General features: G+C 42.9%; 1 protein-coding gene across 3 annotated transcripts in view; it reads left to right on the top strand.

The window, feature by feature from the left end:
• The first annotated feature begins 1,856 nt into the window (after positions 1-1,856).
• The window catches only part of DAPK2 (death associated protein kinase 2), an 89,423-nt gene continuing 64,794 nt past the window's right edge, over positions 1,857-26,485 (top strand). The window contains exons 1-3 of one of the 3 annotated variants that reach the window (XM_054042708.1): positions 1,864-1,966; positions 6,790-6,870; positions 12,409-12,506. In XM_054042708.1, the coding sequence (XP_053898683.1) occupies positions 12,430-12,506 (77 nt within the window). In that variant the 5' untranslated portion in view covers positions 1,864-1,966; positions 6,790-6,870; positions 12,409-12,429. Of the gene's footprint in view, positions 1,967-6,789; positions 6,871-12,408; positions 12,507-26,485 lie in introns of all 3 variants that reach the window. The other 2 variants (XM_054042709.1, XM_054042707.1) reach the window with 2 other exon arrangements.

Below are 26,485 nucleotides of genomic sequence, written 5' to 3'. Positions count from 1 at the left end.
CTGGGACTGGGAATGAAGCCAAATCTTTCGAACTGCAATGCAGAGCACTGCCTCAAGTCTGGCTCCAGTTCAATAACGTGACAGAGTGAAATGATTTTCAAATGCATTACATCTGATCCTAGAAATTCTTGAAGGGGAATAAGCCCAATGCTTGGAGAGACAGAAGCCAGCATGCCCCATGCAAGTTTCTTTCTAAAACTGATATGTATCCAATTGGAAATGAAGGCAAACTGGCATTGATGTTCAGTTCCCAGCTTGTTAATTACAAATGATGCATATGTATTATTAATGTTTTCTGGGATTGGATGTTAACCTACAATGCTTCTGGCTCTCGTGGTTGCAGAGAAAAGCTTGAAAACATCAACCCTAAATGCTCAAAAACCAAAAAGCAAATAAAAAGAACCTAAAACGTATTATTTTTAAAATCTTGTGATTTTTAAACCAATCTCATGGTTTTGTGGCACTTCCTAGCTCATGAGTTTTGAACACATGGAATCAGCAATACTGGAACTGGACACTTGTAAAATAGTCACACAAAAGGACTCTTTTTAAAAAGGGCGTGTGATGTCACTATTGCAGCTTCAGATTCACAAGTGATTTGGGCATATTCCTCAAGGGAGACTATATTATATTATTACTATATTAGCGTTCTGAGTGAGTTCATCACAAAACACTGCATTTTGAGCTAAAGTACTGTTCTGATGGGGTCAATGGTCATTTGTCTCTGTTCTTCCCTACAAGCATGGTTCCCACACTGAGCATTCCTTCCAGGGGGTTGTTTGTTCCTAGCAAACAGAGCAAATGCTATATGTATACCAATACATGCTGAACAAATATTTTGTAGTTCTAAAGCAACCCATATGTTTTGATAGGTGAAATGACACATTGCAGATATGCTGCAAAATGTTCCAGGAACAGCAGATGATAATCTGGGGTGCCTGGACAAATTTGCCTGGGTTGATGAATTTTCATAGCAGTTCTGCATAATGTTGTAAGTGGGCATGTGCAGAAGTTGTATTAGCCTTATTCTCATTTGGTATTTGTAGAGCACCAACAAAGTGCTCTCCTCTGCACAAAGCACAAATTGAGAGAAAATCCTTGCCTGGGAGAGTGAGTTCTGTGTGGCTCCTCCAAAGCTTGTCTCTCTCACTAACAGAAGTTGGTTCAATAAAAGATATTACCTTGTGTCTCTAATCTACAACACAGACATTCACCAACGTGGGTAGAGGGGGAATAGTTTAATTTCTGCCTTTAGTTATCAGGAACTCACAAAATAGGTTCTTTTAACACTGATCATCTAGTTGTTTAAAAACCCCTTGAATGACCAGCTTGGTGCCACTCTATAATATCCCCTCTATCCCAGGCATGGATTGACCAGTGTGCATTTGGGTCACTTGCACAGGGCCCCAGCTCAGGTGGCACCTGGCCACAAGAAAAACAAAACAAGACAAAGCGGGAGCGGCGCTGTGACCCCATCTGCCACATTCCAACACCACTGAAGCCGACGTGGCCTGGCCGCCCCCCCGGCACGATGGAGGGGTGGCCTCAGGCCTGGCTAACCTGGCACTTGGCCCCACCACTGCTACTGCAACCAGGCACCAAAGAGAAGTCCCCAGGCCCCGGCAGGAAGGTGGGGGCCTCATTTCCATAGTGCACAGGGCCCCAAACCTCTTGGCACTGCCCTTCCCCCAGCCGGGCTTTCTGGGGCATCTCAGCTTAGCGAGGGGGCGCGGGGCCTGAGCGCTCCCAGGAGGGGGCTGGTGGGACACGGGCTGCTCGCCGCACCTGCAGTCCGGCAGGGGGCGCCCTCAGCGCCCCATCCCGCCGGGCTCGCCCGCAGCCTGCTCCCGCGACCTGACCCTGGCCCGAGCGGCTCCTCCCCGCTGCCACCAGCGGGAGTCGGCTGGAGCTGCGCGCAGGGAGAGCAGCCGGCAGCATCAGCGCCTGGACACTGCGGCTCCTCACGGTGAGTAGCGCCCGCCCCGGACCCAGCCGCGCTCTGCCCAGCTCCCTGCCCCGCGCCCGGCTCCGGCCGGTGCCTGGTGGAGGCGGCTGGGAGGCTTGGCTGCCTGGCCTCCGCCGAAGCAGCGAGGGTTCATCCCTGGGTCTCCTTGGAACAGCTCCCCGGGCGGGGGCTGTCCAGCCTGCGTCCCCAGGGCGCCCGGCTCCCCGGCTGAAAGCGGCGTGGCGGGCTGCCCCTCCGGCCTAGGTCGGCACCTGCTGCTGGGTTTTCTCGGTGGGTGGCTCTGCAGGTGCGGTAGGGCTCAGCCCGGCAGTGCCCCGCCAGCTCCCTGACAGCACAACGCCGGCTTCGATTCCGGACCGTCTGCCCTGGAGCAGTCGGCGCGCGGAGCAGTCCTGGGGGCTGAGGCCGGACCTAGGGCGGGGGTGGTGGTGATTTATCCATCTGGTGCCTTCTCCTGCTTGTGACTTTTAGGGAGGAAAGGAAATAGGTGACCGGTGGGTTCTGCAGAGGTGCAGAGGGACAACGTGTGGGCTGTGCATGTGGTGCTCACAGGAATGGCCAGTAACTGACAAATCCAAGAAAGGAAAAGCATGGGACGTTAACAGGCTGGATTTCATAAAGCCCTTCCTAGAAGGTGGAAGATCATCATCATACCTGTTTCCTATCATCCTGCTAGCTTTCCAAATTAAGAGGTTTCAGCTATACAGGATTGGGCTAAAGCAGGGGTTACCCAATCCTTGTATAGCTGCCGAAGGCAGCACGCAAGCTGTTTTTCAGTGGCACTCACACTGCCTGGGTCCTGGCCACCGGTCCGGGGGGGCTCTGCATTTTAATTTAATTTTAAATAAAGCTTCTTAAATATTTTTAAAACCTTATATACTTTACATACAACAATAATTTAGTTATATGTTATAGACTTAGAGAAAGAGACCTTCTAAAAATGTTAAAATGTATTACTGGCATGCACAACCTTAAATTAGGGTGAATAAATGAAGACTCGGCACACCACTTCTGAAATGTTGCCGACCCCTGGGCTAAAGCATCATCCTAATAATCTCTGCACAGGTGTCACACTTAGAATCAGGGCTGGCTCTGGCTTTTTTGCCGCCCCAGGCAAAAAAGCCTCCGGCCGCCCCCACCCCTCCCCAGCACGGCAGGGGAGGGCGGCCGGAGCACCGGGGGGAGGGCGGCGAGTCCCGGTCGGGGCTCCGCTCTCCCCGGCGGCGAGTCCCGGTCGGGGCTCCGCTCTCCCCGGCGGCCAGAGCGCCAGGGGGAGGGCGGCGAGCCCGCCGCGGCTCCGCTGTCCCCGGCGGCCAGAGCGCCAGGGGGAGGGCGGCGAGCCCGCCGCGGCTCCGCTGTCCCCGGCGGCCAGAGCGCCAGGGGGAGGGCGGCGAGCCCGCCGCGGCTCCGCTGTCCCCGGCGGCCAGAGCGCCAGGGGGAGGGCGGCGAGCCCGCCGCGGCTCCGCTGTCCCCGGCGGCCAGAGCGCCAGGGGGAGGGCGGCGAGCCCCGGCCGTGGCCCCGCTCTCCCCGGCGGCCGGAGCCGGAGCACTGCGCCGGCCCCCTCCAGGTGCCGCCCCAAACACAAGCTTGGTGGGCTGGTGCCTGGAGCCGGCCCTGCTTAGAATGCACCTACTATACCAATATGCTGTAACTTTAGGATATTGCAATGGGTGAAAAATGGATCTGCAGCATGGTAATCCAAAGGGCTAGCCAAAAAAAAAAAAAAAAAAGCTGTTTTGCTAGTCCATGCATTCTCAGGATGAGCGTTATGTAGATAGGTCCTACTAAAATCCTTGTTGTTCAGGCCTTTGTCCCACTTCACTTACGCCCCTTATAGTTTTCCTCTGTCTTCTTTAGCTTTTTCTCAAATTAGAGGTTTTTCGCTACTTAATTTTCCTTTAAGCAGCCATTATGGAAAAGCACTTCTGTACAGGTTCATGATATTCTTGCTACTAGGTCCCATCTATGCTGGACTTCAGAGTTAAGGACCCATATGTAAACGTTGTTCCAGCTAGATTTGTTTTTAGCATAGGTTGATAGACTAGCCAGTGTGGGGGGTAGAACTGTGTTTAAAAAGTGTGTTGTAGACTAGGCTGGTTTAATACACTGGCTTTGTTTCTAAGCCATTGGGTGGTGGTGACCTTATGCACACATCCACTCTTTGAGACCTGTTCACAAATTCTACTTGTGTCCTCAGCCTTGTTTGTTTATGACTTGAAGGAATGTGGAGTGGATCCCTTCATTCTTTATTGCCATACAAACAGTGGCAGTAAATGTAGGATTATTGGTATGGTATCTGGGACAGTGAGTCAGAAACAGAGTATCAGGATGCAGCACAGTGCATGCTTGACTGAACACCCTTGGCTGTCTGGTTTTAGAGCAGGGGCGAGCAAACTTTTTGGCCTGAGGGCCGCATCGGGTTTTGAAAATTGTATGGAGGGCCGGTTAGGGAAGTGGGTTGTGGCCCATCCCCCACCCCCTATGCGCCCACCCTCCCCCCCCCCCCCCGGACCCCCTGCCCCAGCCAACTCCCCCGCTCCCTGTCCCCTGACTGCCCCTGGAATACCCACCCCTGACTGCCCCCCGCCACCCCATCCAACCCTCCCTCTCATTCCTGACTGCCACCCGGGGATCCCTGCTCCCATTCAACCCCCCCTGTTCCCCGCCCTCTGACTGCCCCAACCCCTATCCACACCCCCGCTCCCTGACCACACCTCCAAACTCCCCTGCCCTCTATCCAATCCCCCCGCTCCCTGTCCCTTTACCGCGATGCCTGGAGCACCGGCGGCTGGCGGCACTAAAGCCGCGCCGCCTGGCTGGAGCCAGCCACGCCACCGCCACTGCACAGCACAGAGCACCGCGTCAGGCCAGGCTCTGCAGCTACGCTGCCCCAGGAGCTCGCAGCCCGCTGCCCAGAGCATTGTGCCGGTGGCGCAGTGAGCTGAGGCTGTGGGGGAGGAGGAACATCAGGGGAGGGGCCGGGGGTGAGCCTCCCGGGCCAGAAGCTCAGGGGCCGGGCAGGAGGGTCCCATGGGCCATAGTTTGCCCATCTCTGCTTTAGTGGAAGATCAAGATCATGAATAGAGATGACTCGCTAGCCACTCATTGCTGAAGTGGAAGGGTTTGGAACTGCAGTCTGTAGTCAGCCACCACAGAGCTAAATATCCCAGAATAACTTGGGAGAATGGAAAGGGGGTCTCTTGAGAACTAGTGGCAACAACAGTGGTGAGTCTAAAACAAGAGTTGGTGGTTAAATTGAGTTACTGGCACGTCTGGAATGTACCATTCAGAGATGTCTGGATAATAAATAGTAGAGGTGGCTGAAAATTTCCTGACAATGTTTTTTTTAATAGAAAAATAGGGAGTTGTTGAAAACTAGACTATTCATGGGAAAACATCTTTGACTTGCAAAAGTTAGAAAACTGACAAAGTGGAGAAAAACTACTTTTTCACACTGTTTACTGTTGTAATTAAATAGGTTTTCCCTATTTTCTCTCACTGTGTTACTGTCTTCCAACCTTTTCCAGTGGGAAAAAAGGAGGAAAAGTAAATGGAGGTGGGAGAAGCATGTAAACACCAAAAACTCAAATGTTACAATCCTATTTTTGGAGTTTAAAAAAACAGAAGTAGATGACATTTGAAATTTAAATGAAATTTTATGTTTATTTCAATATATCAGTTTGAAACAATATGTGTTCAGGCCCAAAATTTTGATGGAGATATTTTTCCTGTGAAAAATTCCATGTGGGAAAAATCTAGTTCTAATTATTGTGGTTGTTTACCACATATAATGTAAAATGAGGCCACAGAAGTAGCTTCTCTGAGTTCAGCACTAGGTTCAGAGAGAGACTTCATGTCATGTGTATTTGGGAAAGTGAAATTTGTTACCTGAATCACTCCAGACTGGCAAATAACTGGAGAACATATCCAAGGGAAGAATCCTGCACCAGCTGGGGTCAGCCCAATTGACCTAATAGAGTTTAGATATTTTCCAGATCTAATTTCTATAATCCCAGTAGGATTGAATGGTTGTCATTTATTGGATTTATCATGTGCAGTCCAGTCATTACTTGTCACATCCCTAGAATAATTAAGTGTCTCCAGAAAGAAACCTTGTCTACATGGGAAAGTTTCCCCAGTTACACAGGCATAGTCCTGTGATATAACCCCCTCGTGTCACTTGTTCTGGTATGAGTGCATTATTCAGTTTAGTTTAAACCCCGTTCCAAGCAACATTAGAAAAACTGGAAAATGAGTCGCATACTGGAATAATAGTGTCTGCCCACCAGGATAATACTCAGATAACAATATCTGTTCAAATTTACACCTTATGTTATACAGAAAAAGCTTTCCTGTGTGGACAAAGCCTGATTTATGATATAATAAAACTCATGAATGTAAAATAAAAAAGGCAGGGGATATCTTTTAGTGGTTAGAGCAGGGGACTGGGAGTTCTGTTCAGTTTTAGCCACTGACTTGCTGGTCATAGGCCAATCACTTAAATTCTTTCCCTTGGTTTTCTCATCTATAAAATGAGAATATTAACACTGTCCTGACTCACTGGGATATGGAGGCTTATTTGTTTGTAGAGTGTTTTGAATTCCTGAGTTGAAAAGTAATCTAATACTCTGAATTAGTATTAAAGCGCTGTTACCAATATTTATGCTGCTGAATAGAGATTATTCTGCAGATTAAAATCTATTTTTAAAGTGTTCCTAGTATTTATTTTAGTTAACGCCTTTTACCTAAATATCAGGACATACGGTGCTACTTGTTGCACAGAAAAAAAAATCTGAAAGAGAATGCATTTGTTCACACACAGTGTCCAACAAAACCAGCGGAGAAGAATGAAGAAAGCTACATCCTCTGCTGAGGTCACTGCTGCACGTTAGATGCTGCAGAGGTATCTGGATAACCTTTTTCTCACAATAAAATCCTTTCAAACATCAGTAATTGAATCTTAGTTTAAAAGTAGCCCTGATCCAAAGCCTACTGGGAGTCAATAGACTCCCATCAACTTTTAAATGTTCTTTATGCTAGCTCACCCCCCATGCCTCCATATTTGCTAATGACAGGCAATTTGGTTCCTCAAGTGTGTGATTTATTTTGGGCTTTTACTATGGTTACAGCTGGGTGAGAGCCAGTGGGGCTTATCTGCAGTAGGGGAGCAGAGGGTTTTATAGAATAGGCTGTAGTGATAGAATGGGAAATGCCAACATATCAAAGATTGTAAGGTTTGTAGGTTGGAGGTTGTAAACTCTTTGGGGCAGTTTATAAAATGGGGCTCCAATCCTGACTGAGACATTTGGATGCTACTATGGTATATGGTTTGACCTTCTGGAAGAAAGATATGCTTCAAAGATCAACAGAGAAGATGGTTTCTTTAAAAAGAACAGGAGTACTTGTGGCATGCATCCGAAGAAGTGGGCTGTAGTCCACGAAAGCTTATGCTCTAATAAATTTGTTAGTCTCTAAGGTGCCACAAGTACTCCTGTTCTTTTTGCGGATACAGACTAACACGGCTGCTACTCTGAAACCTGTCATGGTTTCTTTAGTCACTTCAGAAATAGTTGAGCAAATTATAGAGCTATAGAAACAAGGAAACTCTAAACAGCGAGTGTGGGTTTTCTTTTTGTATGTGGCTACCACTGTGATGTGTTCAAATTGAGCAAAACTTCCCCTTGATAACCTCAGGGGAGATGAGTAAATGGTCAGTTGAACAGCACCTAGCTGTTTCCCCACAGGTGTTTTGGGCAGGTTCTTCATTCTTAGATCAGTATTTTCAACTTGTCCCTCAATGTCACAGTCCAGTGTCTCTTTCAGGGCAATGGTATTCTTTTAGGGGTATTTGCAGTAATGTTGTTTTTAGGCATACATCTTGGATTGTGATAAAGGGAGCAGTCAACCTAAGGGAATTACATTCTTTTGACAAGTCTCAGCAGACTGTAGTACTGTAGTAGATAAGCCTCTTCCCAGAAATGCCTTGCCATTAGTTGGGTACTGCTGCACACACCTAGAACTTTCTCCTGCAAAGTGATATGAACACCATATAAGGGTTGGATTTTCAAAAGTCCTCAAGTTACCTTTACTCTGCTCCTATTAAAGTCAGGAGGGGCTGAGTTAGGTCAGCACTGAGCACTTCAGAAAATCCCAGCTTAACATCTATGAATAAAATATTTTCTCTGAATGGACGTATGTACTGTTCTGCACTGCATGCCTTACAAGTTTTTTTTTAAGATACCCAACACAAGGTAGTAAACTTGTTTCCTCAAGCCCTAAGCAGAGCTGATCTTAGAACTTTTTTGAGGAGATGAAAGAATTGCCTGAGGGATGCACTAGTTTGGGGGAAGCTGCTAATGAGCTGTTTATTTTCAGCTAGAGGAGAGAGGTTTTTATGCCAGTAATGGGATTAGATTTGGGGAGGAGAAAACAAAATAGTAAACAATGAACAAAATAACAGATTCAACCAGATTACTGTACCTTTCAGAATGTTCAACATGTAGCAACAGTAATCAATTAGGGAGCTTGAGAAGATCTCTGAAGGTGAATGGAGATAGGAAGGGGAATCAGAGATAGAAGCCCTTTTTGCTCATCTAGTCCACCCTTGTCAGAAGCACAGAATTGTTCCCAACTGTTTATTTTTCTAGTGCGTTACCCATTCTAGTTTTAAATGTCTTCAGTGTTGGGGTTTCTGTTGTTTCCCTTGGGTCACTATTTTACAGTGTAGTAGAACCTATCATTATTTGGGAAAGGGTCAAAAGAGGATTTAGGGAACAAATGAGCTACATTTCAGCATCTGAAACTTGGGAATCGCAGAAAGGCAATTCTGTAGAGCATTTACTAAACCATGAATGGATAATGGACATTTGGCATGTGCATCTAACAGGGCAGTCATGCTCAGTTAGAGAGCTGGAGTGCTTATCATATGTTATTGAAACGGTAAGCAAAGGAAAATGATCACAAAATTCATCTGGATCTCAAAATACTAAGAAAATGGTATTGCACAAAAGCATGCACAACAAAGATGTTAAATGTAGCATCTAGTGAGCGCTATTGGAATGTATTAAATAGTTATAGAAAGACTGGAATAGCAGAGGAGGGCACTAGATACTGGTTCTCTTCCGCCCTTTGCAAGGATCAGCTGAGCTGGACTTTTAAAAAAGGGATTTGTAATCTTATTTGCATCCCTTCATTTACTGATAAGGTTTTACGAGTGTAAGTGTTAGTCATAGTTCACTATACAGGTCAAGGGTTGATGCGACATTAAGGCAAGAATCTTTCCTCTTGAGACTAGGGGTCCCTGAGAAGTAATTGTAGGACCAACATATAAGCTTTGTTGAAACAGGCTTTCAGAAAGCAGTACATGGCGGTGGGGGGAATGTTTCCTTGATTTTCTTTCTTAGTTTAAATGGAAACACTATCCTTAAAAAGAAATCCCAGTAATCTGCAGTGTTTGTTTCCTAAGTGTAAAAACCTGACAATCCCTCCCCCCCCCAAAAAAACCCACAAAAAGAGTGAGAATAAATTGGCTAGTCTATGCAGTGGCAAAAGCAAACTAACAGCATGAACTGTGACAAGGCAGTTAGATTTGTACAACTCTTTCCGTGCTATGATTTAAGATAGTGTTGGGAACACAGGGAAATCTTTTAAAGGAACACGAGTTTCAATTTGGCAGAGTCCCTTTCAATAGTTTTTCAGTATTTCAAAGCTATTAACACAGTGTCTAAAGACATTACAAGTCTACTAATTTATCTACTAAATAGCCATGTCTTGTTGCAGCATTTAGATGGAACATAATTTTAAAGGATCAAAATAGGTTTTGATGTGCTTATGCTCCTAATTCTCCAGTGTGCCAAAGTATTGTAGAATGAAGGACATTCCTTAGAAAGCTCATCAGAGTTGTACAGAGATACAGAAACTGGAAGTTCCTAATGTATTGCTTGCAAGCATTGGGTCTAATCCACATGGGCAAATGAGAGTTGAATTGAGAGGTGTGGTGATGACAGCTGTGCCTGAAATACCTTTGTCTCAGGGGTGCACTAGAATTTCTGGTAGATAAGTCTGGGGTAGTTACATTTTTACTGTAACATTATAAATATTTGTAAGGGATGCGCAAACATACTTAAAAATAATGAACTGCATAGTGGCTGTAGCATGGGTCCATAACATGAGTGGGGTCCTGTTTACACAGGAAAGATGAAACCATATTGTAAGCTGCTCAGCATGCTAAAACTTAGCAATCTTTACTGTGGGAATGTGCACTAAGACAGTGATTCTCAACCTCTCCAGATTACTGTTTCCCTCTCTGAGGTCTGATTTGTCTTACATACCCCCAAGTTTCACCTCACTTAAAAACTACTTGCTTCCAAAATCAGACATAAAAATACAAAAGTGTCACAGCACATTAGTACTGAAAAATTGCTTACTTTCTCATTTTACTGTATAATTATAAAATAAATCGCAACCCCCAGGTTGAGAAACACTAATAGCGTATATAGAGCAGTATAAACAAGTCATTGTCTGTATGAAATTTTAGTTTGTACTGACTTTACTAGTGCTTTTCATGTAGCCTGTTGTAAAACTAGGCAAATATCTAGATGAGTTGATGTATCCCCTGGAAGGCCTCTGCTTGCTCCCAAGGGTAAGTGAACTCTTGGTTGAGAATCACTGCCCTCCCTAAGGAACAGGATCCGAGATCTTGTACTTCCACTCGGGAGGTAGCAGTCTCTGAACTAAGTGGACAGGTAAGAAAAGCAACATTGTGAATAAAAGAGATCCAGTCGAGGGGGTCAGGTTTTGGGGGGATATTTTAAAAAAATAGAATCCGTAGGGCATTCTGATCAGTTTCTAACAACTCCAGTGTCACACTTTGGATCTTGGACCAGATAGCAAGTGTGAAAAATTTGGACAGGATGTGTATGTGTGTGTGGAGGGTGTTAATAGGTGCCTATATAAGACAAAGCTCCGAATATCAGGCCTGTTTCTATAAAATCAGGACATCTGGTCATCCTGTTTGGGCCTAAATTTCTTCCCCAATCAGAGTCGCTCATATTAGCATCATCCTTTTAATTTTATTATGAAAACTCTTTGGGATGAAACATCTGCTTACACAGGAATTTGAACCATATGAACACTTAAAAAATGTTTTTCAGATAGGCTTTTCAGTTCCTTTTCACACAGCAGCTGCCTCAAAAATGTTGTAATGTAAAATGAAAATCTAGGAGCTCTGTGTTGGAGAATTCTGTTCTGTATAGGTTCTTACACTGCCCTCATCCCTGTAGCTTTTATCACCTTCCAACAGTGTCTTAAATGATGTAACTAACATCTGTTACTTGTGGTTTGTTCTTAGTGTCGTCCTCCACCCAAAAAAATTGGGAGCCTAAAATGTAATTCCTGTCCATCAGAGCATCCCTGGAATTTGAACCCAATACCTCTAGCACAGAAATTAAGGACTATTCCTCCTAGGTCACCCAGCCACTTACTTCTCTCGTTTACCACCCTGTCAAAGCCCTATGATTTATATTACCATAGCTTTCCTTTGGGCAAGACACCCTTCAAAATCCATCACTGCTCTTAAAATAGTCAGAGGCAGTCACTACAGAGCAATCTGAGGCGCTCCTGATCCTGCAACCCACCAGTGTCGGGCCCTACTTCTGCAGAGCTCTCAGACACTGCTACCCAGGAAGGGAGTGGGCCTGGGAAATGAACCTGATTGTATCTCATGGCTGTGCAGAGCAATAGGTATGCAAGTGCTGAGCTGCCCCTTGCTGCTTTTTCCCTCTGTTTGAAATGACTCATGTTTGAGAGGTGCCTGGAGACCAAATCCCTCTGTTGATCTGCACAGCAGTAGTGCAAGCTTGCCCATGCTGCTCCACCAATGTGCTTCAACACTGACCATCTCAAGCAGGAAGAAGGAATTTCAGTTTCCTGGCCCAGTCTATCCTCAGCCTTTCTGCTGAGACTGCCCAGGTGGAGGCCAATTTTGCTAACTCTGATGGTGTTTTTTTCCATGATATGGTCACTTAGGGTCCCTGATCGTGCAAAGCAGTTAAGCGTGTGCTTAACTTTACACATGTGATTAGTCCCATTTAAGTCAATAGGTCTTATATCCATGCTTTAAGTTAAGCATGTGCTTAAGCACTTTGTTGGGTGAGGACCCAGGAGCTTGATTCTGCATGGTACTGTACACTACTGGAAGCCAATAGGAGTGGAGGGTACTCAGCACTTCCCAGGATCAGATCCTGGCAGCTGAACTCAGACCGCCACATTTATTTCATACAGTCCACAGAACAGCCATCAGCTGATGGTAACTTTGAACGTAATGAGCTGGAATAGATTCAAAATGAAGTGTGTTTTTAATGATTCTTTGTTTACTGTGGCTGACCTTGTGCAACTCTTAAACTGCACAATGAATTTACCATCTTTGTATTTTATATTCCAGTCACATTATCTAGGTGCATCAATGAGGAGTCCAGGGATGGCTGTGTTCAAACAACAGAAGGTGGAAGACGTTTATGAAATTGGGGAAGAGCTAGGAAGGTAAGTGCATACAGATGGCACCAACACACTTCAGAGGGTGACAGATGCAATGATATTTGCAGTATCTTGTAAGAATGAATGAATGATTTTACTAGTGTTCTGCTTGATAAGAACATAAGAACTGCCATACTCGATCAGATCAATGATCCATCTAGCCCAGTATCCTGTCTCTGACCATGGCCAGTGCCAGATGCATCAGAGGGAATGAACAGAACTGGACAATTTTGAGTGATCCATCCCTTGTTGTCCAGTCCCTTTCTCTGGGAGTTGGAGGTTTAGGGACACTCAGAGTATGGGGTTGCATCCCTTATCATCTTGGCTAATAGCCATTGATGGTCTTATCCTCCATGAACTTACTATTTCTTTTTTGAACCCAGTTATACTTTTGGCCTTCACAACATCCCATTGGCAAGGAGTTCCACAGGTTGGCTGTGTGCTGTGTGAAGAAGTACTTCCTTATGTGTGTTTTAAACCTACTGCCTATTAATTTAATCAGTTGACTCTTAGTTCTAGTGTTATGTGAAGGGATAAATAATGCTTCCTTATTCACTTTCTCCACACCAGTCAAGATTTTATAGACCTCTATCATATCTTCCTGAGTGGTCTTTTTCCAAACTGAAAATTGCCAGGTTTTTTTATCTCTCTTCATATGGAAGCTGTTCCATATCCCTAATAATTTTTGTTGCCCTTCTCTGTACCTTTTCCAATTCTAATAAACTGTGGAAGAAAACAAAGTCCTCACTCTGAGTTTAAAGCAACAAGCCAGAGGTAATGACTGGAGCCTAAATCTTTTTTGAGATGGGGCGACCAGAACTGCATGCAGTATTCAGGTGTGTGCATACCATGGATTTATATAGTGGCATTATGATATTTTCTGTTTTATTATCTATCCCTTTCCTAATGGTTCCTAACATAGTTAGCTGTACATTGAATGGATGTTTTCAGAGAACTATCCACAGTGACTCTAAAATCTCTTTCTTGAGTGATAACAGCTAATTTAGACCTGATCATATTATATGTATAGTTGGAATTATTTTTTACAATTTGCCATACTTTTCACTTATCAACATTGAATTTCTTCTGCCATTTTCTTCCCAGTCACCCAATTTAGTAAGATTCCTTTGTAACTCTTTGCATTCAACTTGGGCCTTAATTGTCTTGAGTAATTTTGTATTGTCTGCAAATGTCACCTCTTTGTTCACCCACTTTTCTGGATCATTTATGAATAAGTGGAACCAGGGTGGATTTGATTTAAATCAAATTGATTGAAATCATGATTTAAATCACTAGTCAGGAAGACTCGATTTAATCATGGATTTCTACATAAGAGTGTATTCTTGTTGGTTGTTATAACCTTAATACATATTCTTCACAACTCAGAGATAGATGTAGGTTTCATTTTTAGAAGGTACTGTACATTTTTAAAGTGATTTATTCTGAAAACTTTTCAGATTAGTTTTACAGCTATATCAGAAAATGAATGATTGTTTGGTTATTTCATTTACCAAAGGTAATTGAAGCAGATATTTATGAAGTCATTGGGAGGTGAACTATCTCCAATTCAACAGGTTAATCATTAGTATTTGGAGGATTTTCTTGCCATGCTGTATTAGGAGGAGAACATAACCAGACAGACCTTTAAATGTTTTATTTAACTAAAACAATAATATTATTTTATTCTGGATTTTTTCTTCAACAGCAAACATATAATATTTTAACAAAACAAGCATATGAATTTTTGAATTTAGTTAAACAGTCAAGTTTTTAAAAATAAGCTTTGTTTTTGTTAAAATTGTTTTTAACTAAAATAGTTAAATGAAATATTTAAAAAAAACCACCAAAAATTAAATTGACTGTGTCAGCCAGGTCAACATGAGAAACTTAAAATATTGGCTTCTGCAGCTAACTTAGTCGTCTTCACCTTCATTTTCCTGTTTGTTCATAATCTGGAAAAGTAAAACAAGCTTTCCTGCTTTTTCAGTTCCTAACGATTTCTCAATTTGGAATGAATTAGTCTAAAGGAAGAAAATATTCTTTCTACACCGGCAGAAGAAGCTACTGCTGTTAAAAGTGAGATTATCACTTCAAAAGTCTCTAAATCCAAGTGCTTAAGTGACTTCTACCAGTTCACTGGTGTGACTTTCTTTAAAACATCATCAGCAAACATATATTTTTGAATGGTTCTTATTCCCAAACTGGGTCTCTGTTATGGCCTGCTCTCATTATAGGTTTTCCCTTCTAGTGAGAGAATGGTCTGATAGATCTCAAATCAATGAAGGCTCCTCTCAAAAAGACCTCAAGACTTCTGGAATGTGCTGCTCAAACAGTTTCACTTTTTTCTACTGCCTGTCCCTCCCTTCTCACATTTATCTCCAGACTTCTTCTCCTTGTCCAGATCTATTCCGCCCCCAACAATCTTCTAGTCATTGAACTTTTTGAAACTTTGCACTTTTAGAGAGAGGTAAGGGATTGACTCTGTGTACACAAATTTGCAGAAGGACAATAGGATTGAGTCTGTTATTTCTCACCTCTCTATATTATTTATTTATTTAAAAACATTTTTGCTGTTAACAAGCATGTTATCTCTGGAGACACAAATCCACAGTTTGAGAACTGCAAAACTAAGCATCTCTTATGGTATCTTCTAGACTGAGCACTGAGTCCCATTGGGTAGATAGAAAGATTAACCTAAATAATCTATGCAGAAGCCCCTGGAACCTCATAAAATTGGGTCCCTAATCCATGAACTATTGGAACTCATTTACAAAACTTTTCTTAACTATTACATGAATATATTGTCTCATACTATAGAATTAGAATTTATAATCCCTATTCCATGATGAGATATCTTTGAGCTATAAGTATCTTAATTAAAACTATCTTTAGATAGGCTTTTTCCTTAAAAAGCATTTTATAAAAAAATCTGATTTAAATAAAAAAAATCCAATTTTTTTTATTTAAAAAAAATAATTGCTTTTTATCCACTCTGAGTTGAACAGCACAGGTCCCAGATAACTGGTGTTATTCCCAATATATTACAACAGAAACATATTCTTTAGCATAAAATTTATTTTCAGTCTTTAGAAAGTTTCTCTGTTCCAATCCCCCTATTTGCTTTCTAACATTTATCACAATAAAGTGTTGCAAAAATCAAATTTTAAGCTTTAGTAGTTAGCACCACCATATCACTTGCAGGGTATTAACTACCACTGAAGTATTATTACCATTGATATCAATTGGACTACTTCCATGCTGATAGTTAAGCATATGCTTAAGTGCTCTGCTGGATTTGGGCCTGAATGAGGCAAGTCTCCTCCACTAAATTTGCACTTTACCGTGCACTGAATGCAGAAAGCCCATACCCATAAAAAGATCACACCTCCAATAATTTTTTAACATGCAGCTAAGTTATCGCACAGCCTGACTTCCTGCTGGACATCAGGCAGTTGTCTCTGATAAATGGCTGTGCATGTGCATACTGTGTTCTTCAAAGGCCCGTAAGTTAGTCATATTAAAACTCCTCACTAAGGGCTGTTTCCCTGCTGTCATAGATCCACGGGATCAGTGCTATGGCCCCTGCTTTGGAGTGGTCTCTAGGAGGAAGCCCTTTGGTGTGCCACGGAACTGACTCTTCCTCCAGGGTAGTCCACTCAGCTTCACTGCCTCCTTTGGGCTTGTCTTCACTACCCGCCTGGATCGGCGGGTAGAAATCGATCTCTCGGGGATCGAATTATCGCGTCTCGTCGGGATGTGACAATCGATCCCCGAATCGATGCGCGTACTCCACCAGCCCACGTAGGAGTAAGCGCCGTCGACAGGGGAGCCGCGGCGGTCGATTTGCCACCGTCCTCACAGCAGGGTAAGTCGGCTCGGATACGTCGAATTCAGCTACGCGTAGCTGAATTTGCGTATCTTAAATTGATCCCCCCCCAGTGCAGACCGAGCCTCAGACTGGACCTCTGGACCTGAAGCACTTCTGCTTCACATTGTGAACTCCAGTCAGTGAGTCCAACTGAAACAGACCCCTGATGGAGACTTGTAGAGTTTTTAGGGATCAGTGCACCCTCCAAGCATTTGCAGTGACAGTCACACAGCATTATCAAAAGAGTAGGGTTTATTAGTCATCTGGAACACAGCACAGGAAGTCCTTAGGCTAGCATAGAAGAATGAAGGTTAAAGCATAGTCCATTCTGGTTAACATGGACCCAAGCCAAGCTGAAGTGAACCCCGTTGTTCAAGATCCATCTCTCTCTGTCCATCTGAGTTCCTTTGTCAGACGCCCAAGTGTGCCCGATTGCTTCCCTCAGCTTACATTAACCCCCACCTCACACCTCTCCAGTCCTTTGTTCTCCAGGTGGGGAAATACTGCTCAGTCTCCTTGCTGAGAGGCAGGGAAATCCATATCCCTTTGTGTCAAATGCTTGCTAAGTGTCCGGGCAGTTGGATCTGCCATTGTATTCTCAAGAGGTCCACCGATATGGGGATTAAGGTCCAAACAGCTAGGCAACATCCACACCTCTATCTCCTAGCTTGTCCCAAGAGCAAACAGTTCTTTTCTCCCCATGGGGTAACAATGCAGCATATAGAAGAAACTGAGACAAACATAGGGTTCATAAAAATATTACAAAAAATTTCCACTTAGTCACCTACCAAATCTTTATCTTCACCCCCAGCCATTCCAGTGCTCCCATTCTCCTCTCTCTCAGAAATGCTCAAACATTCTGTAACAGATTAACTTTTGGCAGAGACTGGGTCTGGGATATTTCAGCTTGGAAGGTGAAAATTTGTGACTGAAATGACGTTTGTGTGAGTGTGTTTATAATGAAAATGCATAAGTAACCTGAACTATAGCCATTAGTATCATCCTTGCATTAATTTTGTTTAGTTCTCTACTCAGTACAGAATTTTTTACTGTATCTTTTATATAGTGTCACTTTATATCTTAGTATTATGTGCTGTAATTGTCATAACATTGTGGGTAAAAATTGGCATCCCTTTTTGGTGTATAGCAATCTCCTGACCTTTCACATAGTGGCACCATGATTATCTGACAACCATATGCAGTACTTGGACTTTGGATCCAAAACCATGGCCTTTTCCTAGTGAGCTACAGGAACTGCTCCATTAGATCAGCCAGAAGAAGGAACTCCTGTATGTGCGGAAGTACTCTCAGCATATCGTAAGGAGATTTCATCCTCTGGAGCCAGGAAATGCACACTGCAAAACTATTCTAGTTAACATTTTAATACATTTTTTACATCTGACTTCCAAGTGTTCCGAATGATCATGATTAGTTACCAGGGGAGGAAATCTTCTCTCTGTACAGATGAGAAATTTGGGTCTACTTAGCTAGGATTGCAACAGGGAAAACTTGTTCAATGAAAGACTTTAAGGGGTAAGCCTAGACTCTGAGTCCTTGCTTTTCTGTTACCAGTTCAGACTATGTGAGTAAACAATTTTAACCTGTAAACGGTCATAGCAGGGGAGCTCCACATTGGATTTGCTTTTTTATTCTTAACAATTTCAGGATGTATCCTTGGAATTATAATGCATATAATGTCACACTGACTTTCTATGCTAGCTTTATTTTCATGCTTTTGGATCTTGTGAGGGCTTCACAGTCTTCTTGTTTCAGCTGTGCATTGACTCTGTAGTTTGAGCTGGTTATCATGCCTCTATCTCTGAGCAGTAATTACAGGGTCTGTGACAAGTGATTACTTGCTTTATTGTAAGTAAAGTAACATACTAGACATGTTCCAGCAACTTTAAGAGAAAATTTTCTTCCAATGCTGGCTGATGGAGCTCTTTGCCAATAGCTGCTTTTAATTATTTCGTATTTGCAGCAGCTTTCAATGCTGGCAGATACAGGTGGATAAAAAGATTCATTTACAGAGTAGTGACAAGGTAAGTCATTGGCAAAACAAAGAGGTTTGTATGAAATGTAATCTCCATGCTTTGTCAGTTGTTAAACTTCTAACTGTATCTCCTTGACTCTATTATTTATTACTTCAGAACAAAAATCTTCATTAACCTAGGGTTAAGATTGTTCCAGTTCAGACTCAACCAACACATTCAGTAAAAATCCAGGATGTTGCCAGTAAAGCAAACACACATTTATTTATTTATATACACATCCATTTAAAAAAGGAAGCACTTGTCCTTTACTCTAGGCACTTCTCTACAAGCCTTAAATATGCAGCAGTGATATGGACCCCTCCCTACAGTCATCAATCAGCACAGCCACAGCAACTGGCCATAACCCCGCAGCTGAGGACGTTCACAGCCACAGCAATCTCACCTAGCATAACTTTCTGCCTGAATACGCTCGCTGATTCCACAGCGAAATCCCTTTCAGCTCTAACATGGAACCACAGCGTACAAATCACAACAGCCTTCCTCATTTACTGGAGCAGCAGATACAGTAATATCAGTGGAGCCCTTCATGTGCTGGTGCTGTAGCAGTAAAGGCTCTGAGCTTCCTGCACTCCTAGTTCCATAGCATGTCCCAGTCTTCCCAGCTCCTGTACCCAGAATCTCTCCTTCCCTTTTCCTTGGCCTCTTGCGCACCCCTGTGAAAGCTGACACCCGCTTCACCCGTGCTGCCCAACTTGTCCCCCTACGGCAATGTGCAGAACACAGCGGTCCGTCAGGCAGCACTGGAAAAATGAAGGAGCTGATGGTACTTGATAGTTCCATTAGCTACACCTGGCGAAGCTAGAATAGATTATGCCAAATAAGAGGAATAATTTATTTTGATATAAATACTTTCGAAGAGGCTGCCTTCAATATGTTATCAGAGTGTACGTGTGAAGACTGGAGTTTGTAGTGATTGTGGCTCTTTAGCTAAAAGGGACCCTAGAAAACTGAGAGTCTCAGGACCAAATTTTAGGAAGGGCTGGTCTTTAAATGTTTCCTCTTTCAAAATGAATATATGGGGTTTGTCGGGAGCAGAGAGGAAGAATGTGTAGAAAATTCTGTTGTTCTAGAAGAGTTAGCCTGTATAAAATGGAAACTAAATTGAGTCATGCTCTAAGCGTAAATCTTAATACATCTTCAAGGGTCACAATCACTACCAATGCCTCTGTAACTTGGAAAAAGCAAAATGACAGGTGCTGCTTAATGAGGATGCATTGCACTTTAATTCTAGAACTCTGGATCAAGTGAGAAGTTTTGGGATTTCAGTTCTAAGCTTTGAAGCTTTCAGTATATTATTATCTGAACTTGTCTGTTTGCCAGCAAAAGCAGCTGTTGAGGAAAAGTCTGTAAAGTCGTATTTTTAAATATATATATAAAAATCTCTGTGTGTATCTATATATACAGACACACAGAGATTTAGCCTTGCGCCACCTACAAGGTATAAATGTAGTACATTTGCTTATGCTAGAGATTAGAGAATGTGACTTTTAGTGCTTAATCAGGTATCTATTTTTTCCTGTGCAGAACATACTGCAGAGTTAAGAATCAGCATTTTGAGTCCTCAGTTCCAAGCTTCAGTTGGTTCTTGCAGTCAGATGCAAAGCAAAGCCTGCATTTCTATTTTGAGCTCTGAAGATGAAGCTAGAAATAGCAGTTAATTGAGATGCTCTGTGTCCTTTCAATCCCGGAGGAGGGATCCCTGCCTCAGCACCCAGGAATCAGAGTTTCATCACTGGGATTCATTTCAGGGGTATATAAAAGGTTCTTTGACTTCTTAATGTCACTGTTATTCAGGTAATGGCAAATTGTGTGGCCCTTTCAGTTGTTCAGTTTGTTACAGTCCACTACAGGCTGTCGGTGACCATTTCCTGTCCATTTTTTTGTTTCCTACTGTAAGTGTTGAACAGATGTGCTTGCAGTGCAATGGCAGATCATTCTAACCACACAGAGCCCATATAAATGAGACAGGGCTTGACAGACTCTTCTGTCTGAAGCAGTGTGGGCTCAGTTGTCCTTTTTAAATTATATTGTTAACACTGTGCAGTATCAAAGGTGCATACAGGCTAGTATTAATAGCATCAACAGCGCAGCCTTCTAGAGTGGTTTGCAGTATTTATTCATTGATTTTAAGGTCAGAAGGGACCATTAAGATCACCTAGTCTGATCTCCTGCATAGCACAGGCCAGAGAATTTCATCCAGTAGTCCCTGCATTAAGCTCATATCTTGTGGTTGAGCTAGAGCACATTTTTAAAGAAGAAGAGGTCCCATTTTGATTTAAAGGCTTCTAGTGATGGAGAATCCACCATATCTCTTGGTAAAGTCATTTCAGCAATTACCCTAGAGTCAATACACACACACACACACACACACACACGTATAGTTTTGTATTCAGGTAATCCACAAATCTTAATAATAATAATTCATTGCTAGTAACTTAACAACAGTCTGTATTACATACATAGTTAACTTATATGCAGAGCATCTTAACTCAGTCAATCTATCAGACTAAACTAAAACCAACAGCCTCTTCCCACAGCCGGCTCCCACGCCCTGAAGATTCTATTCATCCCCCTAAAGCCACAGTATCACCACAACACACGCATTCTCTCTCTTTCTCATGCACCCCTACACCCCTTAGTAATAGACGTGAAACATTGGGTATTAAATGCTCCAGGCCTGCAATCTCATTGTCTCCAAAGCAAAAATAACAGCTAAAAGACATTTGCATGGAGGCAAAAGGAGTAACTATGTTAAGTGTTTTGTATTTTAATTTTAAAGACCACTGCTCCTCTGATTAATGGTTTTATGGTAACAAAGGCTTTCCAGTATGTGTGGCTTTTTACTGTTTAAATAACCACAACAAAATCAATGGAAGGGTGCATCTTATAGAGTCATTAGACTGTCACCTAAATATGTCATAGTCTCATCCACATGCTGATGATGTCATTTGTGCCCTCCTGACAGTATTGTTCCACCTTGTATATTACACATATGGAGCTGTCTGTGTTGCAGAGGGTAGGAAGTGTGACGGGGCTCATGGGGAAGCTTTGTGTGAAGTCTTTCCCCTAAGAAAGCATGTCAAACACAGACCGCTGCAGGAACGGCAAAGGTAGGAACTTCAGGTGTTGTTCTGTGGTGCCTGGCATGAGTCAGGTCTCTGGGACAGTATCCATGCAGCGGCCCAGGATATCCTTACCATGGGAGGCAATTCTGGGGGAAGAAATCTCTGTAGATCCTGTCTCCTTTTTCCACCTCCTTGTCCGGTCATGGTGGTGGGGCAACAACTTCCTCCTCCAAATCTGATAGCTGTCTGAAAGACCCTATGCTTCCAGCGGCCTGTCATTCTTGGCTTGGACCTTCCTAGTTCTCTGACGATTTAAAGGGCCCGGGGCTCCCAGCCGCCACCACTACCCCAGGGCTCTGGCAGCAATTTAAAGGGCAAGGGTCCCTTTTAAATTGCCGGCCTGGGGAAGCTGCTCCCACCGGTATGCTGTACTGGACCATACCAGCTTACTTTCGCCTCTGGGAGGGTCCCCTCTTTGCACAGATCTAGGGGGCAGGAGCTGAGCTGGTGTCAGAAGAGGATCAAAACCAGAAGTTGCTCAGTATGTGTGAGAAACAACGAATGCTTCTGCCAACTTAGGCTAGTAAAGACTCGGTCGTGTCTGAAATCCTCTTGGCCATAGGAATGAGCAGGAAATCACTGGCTGTTCGATGTGGCTGCTGATACTGCACCCAGGCCTACGAAGGGGCAGACAGATGTGCATTCATGGTACAGGTTACCTTTTTCTGACTGGAGAAGCACATACAGCCTGCTGAAGGCATGCAAATCGGAGTGGTGACACAGCCATCTTGTTTCTTGGTACCACATACTGCCCAGAGAGGTCAAGAATGGGTTAGTCAGAGCAACGCTCACTTGACACAAAAAGCTGTGCTGAATCCAAGTGGGTCTTTCCTGCATTATCACCAGTCAGTGCTGTGCTTAGACTGCAGACCTTAGAGGGATCAAGTTTGGCTGCACATGCATGCCATTTCTCTGCATTTCTTGGAGGGTTTCAAACTGGGTTGGAGAAGAGAGTCTTTGGCTGAAATCCTCACTTCCTGCATATTTGCTAGGATCCTCTTTTTATTCATTTTTCTTGTGTTTTAATTTCAAATGTCACTAACTGCATGTTGCATCTGGTTAATTTCTTACTCAATCATCTATCTGTCCTGGTATTTCTGTTCAGAGCTTGGGGATGGACCATTATGTATCTTCAAGACCAATTATTTTCAGTGGGGCTCTGTTTAGGGGTGTAGTGGAAGGGGCAGTGTGTGCGACCTTGTCCTTCACAGATTAAATGTATGCCCGCTTCTGGGAAGTCCTGAATGAGGGAGAAAATGAGACAAAAGATAGATTTCAACATCCAGTTCTCCAAATGTCTGAACAACAACAAAGAAGTTTAAAACAATACAGGGCTACAAAACATCAGTCATGATTTGCTAATGAGTTGGGCTGTTCACTCCCCTTAATAAAGCTCCCAATATACTGTACTCCGTGTACAGTGTCTCTGCTTTAAAAATTACAACCGCTGTATGTTGCCTTATTATCTTGCATTTTATTCTCTGCAGATTTAAGCCAGGACTGCTTGGCATCTCCATTCCTCATCTGTAAAATGAGGATACCAATACTTCCTCTCCCCACCCTTTGCATGTCTTGTCTATTGAGATTATAAACTCTTCAAGGCCAGGACTGTCTCTTACTCTGCTGATATACACACCTAGCTCCATGGGACCCTCATCCTTAGGCACTATCATAATAAAATGATTAATAATAAGGAAAAGAATAAGACTCAGGTAAATGTCCATATCTTTAGTGCTGTGGAAATCTGCTTTCCTGTCAGTAGGAAGAAAAAGGAAACCCTCTATCAGCCTCCTGCTACTGTAATGAGCTAAGTAAAAGGTCATACATTCAGGGTGAACTAACAGTGGCTATTTCTCCTGCTTCACAAGAGAAATTTGCTTGGCTTTATTTGAGGCTTGATCTTGTTCTTGGTTTATGCAGTCGCTTATTGTTAGATATCCTGAAAAAACTGATACATCACCATGCTCAGTAGCCGACTTTACAAGGTCCGATCAGTGCATGAGCTAGATTTTGTTCTTGTGGTGTCCAGCTGGGAACTGTCATTTCATTACTGTATCAGCAACATTCTTTCAGGCTGCTTCTGAATCTCTCTCTCTTTTTTTTTTTTTTTTTACACTTGTCTCTGAACTGTGAGATTTTTGATGGGAGATGAAATGTTCTTGTGGTTTTTTAAATGTGTGAGAACTAGATGACTCTCTCCACACGCCTCAGGTGGTAATGGAATTATTTTGTTTCATTGTAACAGAGATACTTAATTTCTACACACAGTCAGTTTCTGTGGAGAACAGACAAGATTCTCTGCAGTTGAGCAACGTAGTAGCTTACATATCTGATCTTCCACAGAAGAATAAAACAGGAAGTGTGCTCTGAAAATATACCCATAATTACTGTAGATATTTATTTTGGCCAACGTTGTTTCCTTCCATAATCTAGGTGACTAGTGTAGGATCAACAGGATTGACTTGTATGATGACAACTGAAATGTTAATTGCTCTGAAAGGCCCAATCCCTCAGGCTGCTGAGTGCTTCCTGCGAAGTGCTGATCACCCTCAATTCCCATTGACTTCAATGGGCTTTATTTTAGAAGGTGCTGAGTTTTCAACTCCCACTGACTTAGTGCCCTTTCCAGTGGAATTCACTACTGATTAAATAGACTAAAGGACATCAAACTCAGTGTTTTACTACCAGCAATAAGACCTTGAAGCCTGGCATATAATCAGTGTTTTAGTAACATGGCTAGCAAATATTTACTTACAGTAGTGAAACCGAAAAGCAGAGATAACTGGGGTATTCTACACATGGGAGGAGCCTGCCAACCCATGATAAGAAAAGGTGTCATAGTTTAAACATGTGTTATGCACAGATACTCCCCAGCGAACAGAGGGATGTGATTAGTACTGGGAGAAATTTCCAGTAATGTACATTCTGGTCATAGCTTCAGGTCAGGGCTTTGATTTTTTCTAGCTGTGAAAATCCTTCAAAGCAATGTTTAATTCTTTGAACATTGGTCTTTTCTGGACGGCCAGCCAAATGAATACTAGGAAAGAGTGAGTGTGTGTGTGTGTGTGTGTGTATATACATACATATATGTATGAAAAATATATCATGCGTGTGTTTGTGTATTAGGGAGTGGCTAAGATTGCAGCCAGCTTCCATTGTAACATCTTATTTTAGCCCACCTATAACTTTGACCTGGAAAATTGGTTTAGCCTGAAAATAGTCAGATTTACCCTGAAGGCAAAGGAGAATGTTTCTGCAAAGTCTGAAGAGAATTCAGCAAGCTGGTATTGAGTTACAGGTCAATAATATTTTTAGGGCTGTTAAACAATTTTAAAAAATAATTGCAATTAATTGATTTCCTTTACAACACAGAATACAAAGCATACAGTGCTCATTTTATATTATTATTTTTATTACAAATATTTGCATTGTAAAAGGTAAAAGCAATAGTATTTTTAAATTCATCTCATACAAATACTGTAGTGCAATCTCTTAATCATGAAAATGCATTTTACAAAGATAGAATTATTTTTTTTACATAACTGCACTCAAAAACAAAACAATATAAAACTTTAGAGTCTATTCATCCACACAGTCCTACTTCTTGTTCAGCCAATTGCTAAGACAAATAAGTTTGTTTACATCTATGGGAGATAATGCTGCTTGCTTCTTATTTACAATGTCACCTGAAAGTGAGAACAGGTGTTTGCATGGCACTGTTGTAGCCAGAGTTGCAAGGTATTTACGTGCCAGATATGCTAAACATTTGTATGCCCCTTCAGTGCAAATGTTACTTACAATTCCTTGAAGTCTCATGCAGCGGTTATATCTGAAGAAAATAGTGTGTATGTGTGTGTGTGTGTGTGCGCGCGCGCGCTATGTATGAAAGAGCATGTTTCTCTCTATTGGTGGGTTGCAGTGCTGTAGTTGAAAGGAAACTGAAATGTTCCTTTAAGTCACATGGTAGAGACCAGTGTGTTTGGAGTAATAGGACCAGGTTCTAGTTCAACTCTGTGGTGTATGTGTTTTAGTATGGGAAAAGTAATAGCTCACCCATGGTTAATGTTAAAACCAGTGTCCCATTATAAGACTGATCTGATCAGGGGTCAAATGGGTGTGCCTGCCCTGCAGCTCCCCCTGATGGTCAAGCATGGCTCTACTGAGGTCTTTCTCAGTTTCCCCTGCTCTCAGGTCCCTTTAATGTCAACACAGTTTAGACATTCAAAATATTTCCCCTTTGGGGTCCAATTTATTAAGTCCTGCACAAAGTTTTTCAATATAGAACACAGGCCTACAAAGTCTTCATCCCAGGTTTAGCTGGGCCCAGTTTACCCCCCTCTCTCCCTGGTGTCTATCGTCCCTTTAAGTTAATTTTTTCCCCACCCCAGTTCCAAGCTGGGCACAACCCCACCACTCTGAGGTTGTGTCTTTGCTTCTCTCCCAACATCTCTTGCCTCGTGTTTGGCCTTCTCCACTGGCCTTCCCAGCTGTTCCCTTTGCCCTGCTTGTGTAGGGCCCCGCAGGAGCCTTCTTACTCCCTGAAGGCACCTGCCTAAACCTGCCTTCAGTGGTGTCCTCCTTTATAAGCTCCAGATGCCTTCCCTTAAGCTCAGTTGGGCATTGTACCCTGCTCCCTCTTAAAGGGACCCTGCTCTCTCTTAAAGGGACCTGTGGACATTTAAGAAGAAAACAGATCCTTTATATTTTCAAAATATCTTCTTAACAAAAAGAGAACTCCTAATTTTAGATATTATTTAGGGATAGTTCTCATTGGAATTAGAACATTTTCTTAAAATTTTGATTAAATTAAGTTCTTTTTGAGATTAAAAGACTTTAAAATGGCTCCTTTTCAACATTTTGTTAAGGGCCTTGTTTTGTTATGCCAGAAAATTTGTAATGTAGACAGATTTTGACACTCGTTCATGAAAGAGGCAGGAA

This window comes from Malaclemys terrapin, chromosome 10, assembly GCF_027887155.1.
Source record: "Malaclemys terrapin pileata isolate rMalTer1 chromosome 10, rMalTer1.hap1, whole genome shotgun sequence".
NCBI classification, from domain to species: Eukaryota; Metazoa; Chordata; order Testudines; family Emydidae; genus Malaclemys; species Malaclemys terrapin.
Note: the sequence above shows the minus strand (reverse complement) of the source record. Positions and strands in the feature narration are given on the sequence as shown.